This window comes from Coregonus lavaretus (assembly GCF_964263955.1).
Source record: "Coregonus lavaretus genome assembly, chromosome: 30".
NCBI classification, from domain to species: Eukaryota; Metazoa; Chordata; class Actinopteri; order Salmoniformes; family Salmonidae; genus Coregonus; species Coregonus lavaretus.
This window is the reverse complement of record NC_140017.1, coordinates 19706854-19719283: the sequence shown is the minus strand read 5'-3', so window position 1 is coordinate 19719283 and position 12430 is coordinate 19706854. Positions and strand designations below refer to the sequence as shown.

General features: G+C 44.8%; 1 protein-coding gene across 1 annotated transcript; it reads left to right on the top strand.

Moving 5' to 3' along the window:
* The first annotated feature begins 2123 nt into the window (after positions 1 to 2123).
* On the top strand, positions 2124 to 12054 carry kctd14 (potassium channel tetramerization domain containing 14). The gene is made up of 6 exons (XM_084148035.1): positions 2124 to 2214; positions 2716 to 2830; positions 3661 to 3891; positions 4038 to 4172; positions 4462 to 4614; positions 11148 to 12054. Exons 1-6 carry the CDS (start codon positions 2162 to 2164, stop codon positions 11301 to 11303), a joined length of 843 nt encoding a protein of 280 aa, XP_084004161.1. The 5' UTR covers positions 2124 to 2161; the 3' UTR covers positions 11304 to 12054.
* Positions 12055 to 12430: the final 376 nt, after the last annotated feature.

Here is a 12430-nt window from a genome sequence, read left to right as displayed (position 1 = left end):
ACACCCGTGTTGGGGTTATTTACTTGTTGCTAGTAGTTTATTTTATACTGAACAAAAATATACAGCAAATTGAATTTGTCACATGTGCCGACTACAACCGGATGAGACCGTACAGTGAAATGCTTACTTACAAGCCCTTAAACAACAATGCAGTTTAAGAAAGAATACCTTTTTTTAAAAAGAAATAAAAGTTAACATAATTAAAGAGCAATTTTTTTTTTTTGTCATTTTAGCGATGCTCTTATCCAGAGCGACTTACAGGAGCAATTAGGGTTAAGTGCCTTTCTCAAGGACACATCGACAGATTTTTCACCTAGTCAGCTTGGGGATTAGAACCAGCGACCTTTCGGTTACTGGCACAAAATAACAATAGCGAGGCTATATACAGGGGGTACCGAGTCAATGTGCGGGGGCACCGGTTAGTCAAGGAAATTGAGATAATATGTACATGTTGGTAGTTAAAGTGACAAGTTTAAAATATACTGAGTTACAGTTCATATGAGGAAATCGGTCAATTGAAATAAATTCATTAGGCCCTAAATTTATGGATTTCAAGACTGGGAATACAGTCATGCGTCGGTTGGTCAGATACCTTTTTAAAAAATGGGCCTCAGGATCTCGTCATGGTATTTCTGTGCATTCAAATTGCCATCGATAAAATGCAATTGTCTTCATTGTATGAAAATGTATGCACTACTAACTGTAAGTCGCTCTGGATAAGAGCGTCTGCTAAATGACTAATCGAATTGTCTGTAGTTTATTCCTACCCATACCATAACCTCACTGTCACAATGTTCACAACAATGACATCAGCAAACCGTATACGTGGTCTGCTGTTGTGAGGCCAGTTGGACATACTGCCAAATTCTCTAAAACAACGTTGGAAGTGGCTTATGGTAGAGAAATTAACATTAAATTCTCTGGCAACAGCTTTGGTGGACCTTCCTGCAGTTGGCATGCCAATTGCACGCGCCTTCAACTTGAGACATCTGTGGCGTTATGTTGTGACAACTGCAGATTTTAGTGGCCTTTTATTGTCCCCTGCACAAGGGGCACCTGTGTAATGATCATGCAGTTTAATCATCTTCTTGATATGCCACACCTGTCAGGTGGATGGGTTATCTTGGCTAAGGAGAAATGCTCACTAACAGGGATGTAAACAAAATTGTGCACAAGTTGAGAGGGTAAGCTTTTTGTGACTGGAAAATTGATAGGATCTTTTATTTCAGCTCATCATTTTGGTTTGCAATGGCGTACACCACTGACAATCTGAAATGGTCCACCTAAGACCCTAAAACTTTTACAGATGCACCATTGAGTGCATCCTGTCGGGCTGTACCACGGCCTGGTATGGCAACTGCACGGCTCTCCACAGGGTGGTGCGTCTGCCCAATGCATCACCGGGGGCACACTGCCTGCCCTCCAGGACACCTACAGCACCCGATGTCACAGGAAGGCCAAAATGGTAATCAGGGACATCGACCACCCAAGCCACGGACTATTCACCCCGCTAAAGTCCACAAGGCGAGGTCAGTACAGTTGCATCATAGCTGGGACCGAGGGACTGAAAAACAGCAATTTCAAGGCCGTCAGACTGTTTAAATAGCCATCAATAGCCGGCCTCCACCCAGTACCTTGCCCTGAACTTAGTCACTGTCACTAGTTGGCTACCACCCGGTTACTCAACCCTGCACCTTAGAGGCTGCTGCCCATGGAATCACTGATCACTTTAATAATGGAACACTGGTGACTGTAATGTTTACATACTGTTTTACTAATTTCATGTTTATACTGTACTCAAGTCAATGCCACTCTGACATTGCTCGTCCTGATATTTATACATGTCTTAATTCCATTATTTTACTTTGAGATGTGTGAATTGTTAGATACTACTACACTGTTGGAGCACAAGCTTTTCGCTACGCCCGCAATAACATCTGCTAAAAATGTATGTGACCAATAAAATGTTGCGTTTATATTTTTGTTCAGTGTACTTTCCCTGAAGAACTGCGCACCGTTGGGTAAACTTGTCATTCAGTACAAACCGTCACACATGCCCACCGGAGGCCGAGACCATAGAAATAGTGACGCCTGAAACTCCGGATTTGACCACGCCCACAGAAACACCTCGGTGCCACTTAGGCAGTTCGATTACCGGGCTATGGCCCGAGACATTACTAGGAAGAGGAATGAGCGCCCTTCTCAAATTGAACGGTAATCTGCACCGCCCGATCCTACATCATTACCCCACGTGCTTGACATACCTCACTGTTTTAAACAGACTTCGCCATCGGCTTTGACCGGTGTTATGATACTGATGGTTTGTATGATTGTGGCTAGATGGAGTGCAGCTTCGTCTAGTTGTCAAGTCGGGGATAGTAGTTAATTGTAGCACTAGCTAACCCTAATCATTTTCTTAACCAAATTCTCCTAACACGCGACTGTTAATTATTCTAACCTGCTGTGTTAGTTCTCCTAACCTGCTAAGTAAAGTCACTTCTGTCGTAGCTGGGTTAAGCTTAGCTAAAATGCTACAGTTGTCAACAAACCATCAGTCCCGACAAACCATCAGTATCACTACACCGGGGCACCCGGCTCATGCACGGGAGGCAGCCTGGTTACAAAATGCAATCACTTTTCATCCACTGTACACTCCTCCTACCTGGTAAACCGGGCCATCTTAATCGAATTCCCTCACTCGCACTGTTCCCTGAGCTTGTCCAAGCGAGACGTGTTGACATCGTCCAAAACATTTCGCACAACAGTCGGGAAGAAAATGAGTCTTCCAGACTCCAGATCGCCGGGCAAACAGTATTCTTCGGGGCAACTGGTAAGGGAAAAGTGTTTATTGTGAACTAGTCATTCATTACAAGCATCTGGAATGTTTAGAGGAAGTTGCTTATTTGTTAACTTCTTCAGCTTCTCGATTACCTTCAGCCTGAGACGGTATGAAGTAGCCAAAATGTTATCTCTCTCTCTAGGTCATGGATACAGTCTGCTTTGTCACCGATTGACGAATTTGTTATAAAATAGTAGCCTTTTGATGACAATGTGTATTCCACACTGTGCTGCGATCTCACGCAAATCTGGGCCAGTATTCACGAAGCGTTTCAAAGTAAGAGTGCTGCTCCACGAACAGTTTAGCCTTTTATATCATAATTAATTTGATTTATACGGGGGACCTGTTCCTAGAGTAGCACTCCTACTCTAAGACACTTTATAAATATGCTGTAAAAACGTATTTACTTTTTAAAAGTTATTGGCTCTCATACTGACTAGTGTGGAGGGTGTTGCTGATCAGGCAGATAGGCACATCCTTGAGACTACAGTATTTATCTACCGTGTAGCAGGTGGACTATTCCTTATCTCACACTGAGTCACTGAAATAGTTGAGAAATTGACCTACTGACTGATTTGCCACATTATGTAGGCGGTGTCCCTACCTCTTTCATGACATTAATTTTTTTAATTGTTTATTTGAAAGAATTAATTTAATGTTTTTTTTTTATGTGTAGTGAAAGTACACAGAATAGGTGAAGTGGGCCTTGACCTTTCCTCTCTTCCTAACTGTTCCTAACCTACCCTAACAGTCCCTACCCCTAACCTATATCCCTCCCTGTCCCTAACCTAGCCTAACCTTAGCAGTCTCCCTGTCCCCAGAGTTGTTCTGTAGTGCTGCTGAACGTGGGTGGTCATGTGTTCACCACGTCTCTGTCTACGCTGCGTAAACACCCCGACTCTCAGCTGGCCTCCATGTTCAGTAGTGGTCAGCAACCCAAACTGCCCACCGACGCCAAGGGACGCTACTTCATCGACCGCGATGGGACGCACTTCGGAGCCATTCTTCAGTTCCTACGCACCCAGCGCCTGCCCACAGAGAGTGTTCTGGAGGTTTGTGACACACACAAACACACACACTAGCCCATATGTCGGAACCCTGAACCAATGAGCTAGCCCATTGTGCATTATCATCTTCCCTGAGATCGGTTGCCCCATAACATGAGTCCTACGTGTGGTTGGGTGTGTGTGTGTAACAGGTTTACCAGGAGGCGCTCCACTATGACATCAGAACCCTGGTGAAGCAGCTGCAGGACTCAGCCCAGGTGTTTGGAGAAACAGTGGGGAGGCAGCAGTTCATCTCCAGGGTCCCCAACTACCTGGAGAACCTGGAGGTACAATGGCCCTGATATAATAAAATGACCTAACCCCTGTGGCCTGGGGTGATCCAGCAATCTAAACCGCTGTCTCTCGATTACATGTGCTGAACTACCGCAGCGAGCATGGGTTCGAATCGGACCCACTGCTCTATCTATCCTTTCCAGTAAACACAGAAAATGTGAATGGAGTGGGACTGACCCACTCCTTAAAAAATAAACCAAAACTGCCTCTACAATGTTCCTGTCAAATAACTGATATCAATAAATATGAGATATTATTTATGGTCACTGTTATGACTACCAGGTGTTGGTGAGAGTGGCCCGAGCGGAAGCCATCGCTGCCCGTCACTCTGCTGTCATCGTGTGTGTTCTGAGGAACGAGGAGGACCTGGGTCGCTATGACAATGCCATCAACAACCTGGAGGAACAGGAAGTGGTGCGGTTCGGACCGTGGAAGGTGTGTACCTGTACTGAATGTTGTGTTTCGGTGTGTGTACCTGTACTTAATAGTTTATGTATATGACTACTACCAATGCCACAAAGGCACTTTCAACTGGAACATTTGTTTTTTTCACTACAATTCCTCTTTAACAGGGTGCTGAGGGTTCTCTTTCAAATACTTGTTTCGGTGTCTCACAATGGGATCACTACGGAAGAACCAATCACACAACGTGTTACACGGCTAGCTATCGAGACCTGGTTAGCCCACGCTGCAAAGCTAACTTGGTTAGTTCACTGGAAAGCAAGCTAACCACACTAGCATTCCTACGTGCACAACGGTAATGTTGCTAGCTCCCTTCTCGTTTAGTTCAACCTAGTTTCACTCGTTTGTGTTAACTAGACCGACCGCTTTAGCCTCATGGCTCTACGGTCGTGGGAGAAAATCAGTCTAAAGTCAGAAACTGCTCCCACGCGGTTCCCTTTGGCTAGCGCTGTGCTAGCTAAACACACCTTAGCCACACAAGGTAGCTGCTAGCTATCTAACGCCTTACTAGCCTCGTGGCTATAGCATTCATACTGTGCTTGCCCCAGCTAGCCAATAGCCGCAAGGCTTCTAACAAGCTAACTTACCCATATTTGAAGCCTCCGGTTTGACACGTTTTTACAACAGGTATCTCGGTATTAGAAAGCCTTGTTCTATACAATGTCCACTGTTACCCTGTTCCAGGGCGGACCAAGCCAATCACTCGAACCACCACGTTCTTTCACTTACGGTTTCATCATTGCGGGAAAGTATTATCACCTTTATGCATCAACTGCTTGGAAGGGAACATGCTCAGTGTGAGCACTGCAAAACGCTGACTAGGGTGGGTTTGAGGAGGAGGATCAAACGTACCTCTCTCTGCCACCCCTCAGGGGAAGGTGATCTAGGGGATTGACGAGGTGACGAAGGGATTAATCTCCCGGGTCTCCTCACTTTGCAACTGAAATGGAGACCCCGTTCTTCCCCCCTCTGGTCCCGATGTCACCCTGCTCCCAGGACGGGTGAGATGCTCTCCCCTGCTTGGAGTTTGGGCTCTTCGACGTTTGCAAGCGAGCCACGGTCAGACTCGGCATCGAGTGGCCGTCTCCCTTGGGGGGGGGGGGGTCAGGATCTGTACGATGGGAAAATATTACCTACCGTCCAGAGTGCGAATTATACCGTGACATCCGGTGGGGCTCAATTTTCTTCACTGCACTATTAGGCCCAGAACATTTTGTTTATTGCCTAATAGTAAAGACGTATATAATTTAACTGTATTTTTAAAATTACTATTTTAATTTGGCATGAACACAACCAGTCATGATGTTTTCATCTTATTGTCAAACCAATCACTTCAAAAAGTAGGCTACCTGCGCATGTTCGTCCACTCCAAAATAATTCCAGCATCCAAAAAGTGCTCTGTGCACTCGGGGCCATTTGATGAATGGAAAGGAACATCTGTTAAAAAACAGTGTAATGACATTCGGCAATTGTCATTGGGTCTACACTCTTGTAGCCTGAATTAATTGATGTGTCTTGCTGACAAAATTAACTTTTTTGTAGAAAGAAATGTTGGGACACCTGAAAAAGGGTTGAGATACGGGACGAGAGACTGAAGAGGAAGCGAGACACCCTACTAACTGTTTTATTTATTTTTCTGGTTCAATTAAAGTCAATGAACTAAGTAGACCATACCCAGCTGCAATTTTTTTTATTTAACCTTTATTTAACTACATTTACATTTTACATTTTAGTCATTTAGCAGACACTCTTATCCAGAGCGACTTACAGTTAGTGAATGCATACATAATTTTTTTTCCTACCCCCTGTGGGAATCGAGCCCACAACCCTGGCGTTGCAAACGCCATGCTCTATCAACTGAGCTACATCAGTTAAGAACAAAATCTTATTTACAATGACAGCCTATTGCATTGGTGTCTATAGGAGACACACCCAGTTAAGCAGACCGGAACTTTTTGTGCTGTTATTGTGAAGTGGAAACGTCTAAGCGCAACAACAGCTCAGCCGTGAAGTGGTAGGCCACACAAGCTCACAGAACGGGACCGTCAAGTGCTGAAGCACGTAGCACGTAAAAATTGTCTGTCTTTGGTTGCAACACTCATTACAGAGTTCCAAACTGCCTCTGGAAGCAACATCAGCACAATCACTTTTTTTCGGGAGCTTCATGAAATGGGTTTCCATGGCCGAGCAGCCGCACACAAGCCTAAGATCATGCGCAATGCCAAGCGTCAGCTGGAGTGGTGTAAAGCTTGCCTCCATTGGACTCTGGAGCAGTGAAAACGTGTTCTCTAGAGTGATGAATCACGCTTCACCATCTGGCATTCCGATGGACTGCCCCAATTCTTAGTGCCAACTGTAAAGTTTGGTGGAGGAGGAATAATAAATAAATGGTTTGTTGAGCTCGGTGTGGAAGAACTTGACTGGCCTGCACAGAACCCTGACCTCAACCCCACCGAACACCTTTGGGATGAATTTAAACGTCGACTGCGAGCCATTCCTAGTCGCCCGACCTCACTAATGCTCTTGTGGCTGAATGGAAGCAAGTCCCCGCATAAATTACCCCAAATCCTTTCCAGGAGAGTGGAGTCTGTTATAACAGCAAAGGGGGGACCAACTCCATATTAATGCCCATGATTTTGGAATGAGATGTTCGACCAGCAGATGTCCACATACTTTTGGTCATTTATCCACCATCTTTGACTGTCCCAGGATGACAAGTGCAGCCACATGGGGGGAATATAAAAAAAAAACTGTAACAGAGTTGGGGGTGTTCGTTTAATATGGCCCCCTGTGATTTGCACTCTGCTTCCTTTCCATACGGCTCCAGTTAAACAACTGCTTCCTGCGGTCCCAGCATGCCTCAGGGAGGTGAAGGGCCCGTGTTACTAACACAGCCGGTACCTCCCCCTCTGGAAAGATGGAGCGCTTTTCTGCCTCAGACGTACAAAGCCTCAGCCCAGTCAGTCAGAGCACTCAACGTGACCTCTTTTTATTGCTAGCTTACCAGGAAAAAGTTACTGGAGGAGGTGGGGTTACTACAGTGGGGAAAAAAAGTATTTAGTCAGCCACCAATTGTGCAAGTTCTCCCACTTAAAAAGATGAGAGGCCTGTAATTTTCATCATAGGTACACGTCAACTATGACAGACAAATTGAGCTTTTTTTCTCTCCAGAAAATCACATTGTAGGATTTTTAATGAATGTATTTGCAAATTATGGTGGAAAATAAGTATTTGGTCACCTACAAACAAGCAAGATTTCTGGCTCTCACAGACCTGTAACTTCTTCTTTAAGAGGCTCCTCTGTCCTCCACTCGTTACCTGTATTAATGGCACCTGTTTGAACTTGTTATCAGTATAAAAGACACCTGTCCACAATCTCAAACAGTCACACTCCAAACTCCACTATGGCCAAGACCAAAGAGCTGTCAAAGGACACCAGAAACAACATTGTAGACCTGCACCAGGCTGGGAAGACTGAATCTGCAATAGGTAAGCAGCTTGGTTTGAAGAAATCAACTGTGGGAGCAATTATTAGCAAATGGAAGACATACAAGACCACTGATAATCTCCCTCGATCTGGAGCTCCATGCAAGATCTCACCCAGTGGGGTCAAAATGATCACAAGAACGGTGAGCAAAAATCCCAGAACCACACGGGGGGACCTAGTGAATGACCTGCAGAGAGCTGGGACCAAAGTAACAAAGCCTACCATCAGTAACACACTACGCCGCCAGGGACTCAAATCCTGCAGTGTCAGACGTGTCCCCCTGCTTAAGCCAGTACATGTCCAGGCCCGTCTGAAGTTTGCTAGAGTGCATTTGGATGATCCAGAAGACAATTGGGAGAATGTCAGATGAAACCAAAATATAACTTTTTGGTAAAAACTCAACTCGTCGTGTTTGGAGGACAAAGAATGCTGAGTTGCATCCAAAGAACACCATACCTACTGTGAAGCATGGGGGTGGAAACATCATGCTTTGGGGCTGTTTTTCTGCAAAGGGACCAGGACGACTGATCCGTGTAAAGGAAAGAATGAATGGGGCCATGTATCGTGAGATTTTGAGTGAAAACCTCCTTCCATCAGCAAGGGCATTGAAGATGAAACGTGGCTGGGTCTTTCAGCATGACAATGATCCCAAACACACCGCCCGGGCAACGAAGGAGTGGCTTCGTAAGAAGCATTTCAAGGTCCTGGAGTGGCCTAGCCAGTCTCCAGATCTCAACCCCGTAGAAAATCTTTGGAGGGAGTTGAAAGTCTGTGTTGCCCAGCGACAGCCCCAAAATATCACTGCTCTAGAGGAGATCTGTATGGAGGAATGGGCCAAAATACCAGCAACAGTGTGTGAAAACCTTGTGAAGACTTACAGAAAACGTTTGACCTGTGTCATTGCCAACAAAGGGTATACAACAAAGTATTGAGAAAGTTTTGTTATTGACCAAATACTTATTTTCCACCATAATTTGCAAATAAATTCATTAAAAATCCTACAATGTGATTTTCTGGATTTTTTTTTTCTCATTTTGTCTGTCATAGTTGACGTGTACCTATGATGAAAATTACAGGCCTCTCATCTTTTTATGTGGGAGAACTTGCACAATTGGTGGCTGACTAAATACTTTTTTTCCCCACTGTACATGATTCCATATGTGTTTTTCATAGTTTCGATGTCTTCACTTATTCTACAATGTAGAAAATTGTAAAAATAAAGAAGAACCCTGGAATTAGGTGTCCAAACTTTCCCCTGGTACTGTGTGTATATCTATTTCCTGTGCAGCAGCTCACTTTCGTGGTCTTGCTCAAACTGGAGGAGCTGCACTTTACCCCCAAGTGCCCTCCTCCCCTATACATTTACATTTTAGTCATTTAGCAGACGCTCTTATCCAGAGCGACTTACAGGAGCAATTAGGGCTAAGTGCCTTGCTCAAGGGCACATTGACAGATTTTTCACCTAGTTGGCTTGGGGATTAGAACCAGCTAGCTTTCGGGTACTGGCACAACGCTCTTAATCACTAAGCTACCTGCCGCCCCAACTCTCCCCTCTGCGCCTTTTCAGGTTCCAGCCAGGATGTCTGCTCTCCCTCTGGTCTCATCAGACAAATGGAGCAGAATGTCAGATTGCCAGTTGCTATCTATCATGGTCCTCTTCTCATGCCCTGCAGCATTTTGCCTCAAACTGTCTATTGTACGCAAGCGAACACAGTAGAACAGATTCACGAGTGCACCTCGGAACGCCACCAGGGGGTGCCATCACTCTAGGTGAGCGAGGTAGGGAATAAAACCTGACAACACTTTCCCATTCTCTCGGTGGATTCCTGTCGCTCTCGCACAGTTCATCCCTGGAGTTTCATGTGTTTGGGTTCCCAGGGGATCAGGCTTACTGCGAAACTCCCTTAGCCCTCTTGGTTTTGGGGATTTTTCGGCAAGCCAACGGCAACTCTGCTCAATTGATGGAGAACCCTCTTTATCGAGCTAGAGGACAGTCTACAGTATTTAATGACTTTCTAGTTCAAAGAGAAGAGAAAGGGGGGAACGGCACCCTTATCAGGCGACAGCCCCAGACAGCAATCTTGTACTCCCAAGTCCACTTAGGCTTCCTCCTCATCCCCTTTCTACCCTGTGCTTGGTTCATGCTGTTGGGCCACTGCCCGCTCTACCTCCTTTTACTGGAGCGAGCGGCTGAGGATACTTTTGCTGTTGTTAATCCAGGGAAGCTCTGGTTGGCAGAGATCACTCTCCTGTTTTACAACCAGCCCTGGTAGCTACCGTTACGCAGGGATCTTTTGGCCTTAGCGAAGGAGGAGATTTTCCACCCTACCCCTACCCCAGGAACCATTGCCCTCTGGGCCTGGCCCATGAGAGGATGAATCTGAATGCGACAAGCTTGCCACTGAGTCTTTCCAGAGTGCCACAGCCTCTTCTACACTGTATGGAACAAGTGGTGCATTTTTGAAGAAGTGGTTATCCCATTGGATAGTGGAGGCTATTATACTGGCCACCCCGCATACATTTTGAGGTTTTACAGACTGGATGTCACTGCACCTTCTTTGGCGCATACTGTCCTCAGTGTCGGAGCCTCTGAGGGGTGATCACATCGGACCGTGATACAGGAGTTGGGCTTATCCCATAGTGAGACATCGAAAAAACCATTTGAAAGATAACTCAAGGTTACTTGCGTAACCCCAGGTCTCTGAGAATGAGTGAGATGTCTCACGGCATTTCCCTGCTCGCAAGAGTGTAATGAAGAGAGGCATGCTTGAGATTGACCAGAGGGTGGAGCAAGTGGCGCCTTATAAAGAGGGAGGGGCTCACCTCATTTGCCATTCAACCTATCTGTCTCCGACAGACGTTGTGTGATTGGTTTGTCCGTAGTTATCCGCCTATCCAGTGAATCCCATAGACATCATTCTCACTCATATTCTAAGAACTGGGGTTACGCAGGTAACCTTGCGTTATGTGTGATGAGTGTGTGGGCGTTTCTAATTGTGTGTGTGTGTGTGCGCTACAGGCCCCTCCGACTGCCATTGACCTGTTGGACTGCATCAAGATGGATGTGGAGGCCAGGGGATACAAAGTGAGATATGAGCCTCACAGCTCAGACCGAGGCTTTCTGTTCAAGTCCAATGATGGCCTCCTCTATAAACTCATCTTCACCTGGTGGTAACAGAATGACAGAAGAAGTGTGTGGTGTAGAACATCTATGGATGCCTTCTGATTCTCTACCCTTCTCCAGAAGTGTGCACTCCCCCTCATGCATTTAAAACAATTGGATTGGTGCAAACATGTCTGGATGGTGTTTCCACCTTATTCATTACACCAGCCCGTTCCTTTTAAATCCACGAGGGGGACTGTATGAGTGCACACTTCACCCTTAAAGTTGCCCAGACAGAGACATGCACAGAGATCCTATTAAATTACTATTATATTAGAAATGAATTAGACCCTATTAAAGTTCTAATATGTCATTCTATGGAGATGTGTATGTATAGATGTACAGTCCTTTATGTATTTATTTGGACAGTGAAGCTAAAACGTTTAATTTGGATCTATACTCCAGCATTTGGATTTGAGATCAAATGTTTCATATGAGGCGACAGTACAGAATGTCACCTTTTATTTGAGGGTATTTTCATACATATTTACTGTTTAGAAATACAAAACCTTTATGTATCTAATCCCCTCCATTTGAAGGTGTGTAACAATGGTTAAAGTAATAATCGGTTAACCCTATCAATCCCAAGACCCCAGCAAGAATCAGCATGTCCAGCACTTATATTTGGCCTCAAAATGAAGTCTTTTACCATTTACTTTTCAGGACAACCAGGGCTACAAGTAGAACACAACACAATTTGACATAAACAGTTGCTTTCATGAGTTTGAAAAATGTCAATTAAAGTGTCAACCTGATAAATTAATTTATATGAATGCTGTAAGTACAGAAATTGTTTGCTTAGTGATGGTTACAACTCTGGAGTTTGGAGTTTGCGACAGTAACTGTGAGCTTATTACTGTGTTATAGACACTGTGTCCTGGGGTTTCCTATGATCTTCAATGTAGAAGAACCCTTACCATCTAACCAGTGGTGTGAAGTACTTAAGTAAAAAATACATGAAAGTACTACTTAAGTAGTTTTTCTGGGTATCTGTACTTTACTATTTATATTTTTGACAACTTTTACTTTTACTTCACTACATTCCTAAAGAAAATGATGTACTTTTTACTCCATACATTTTACCTGACACCCAAAAGTACTCGTTACATTGTGAATGCTTAGCAGGACAGGAACATTGC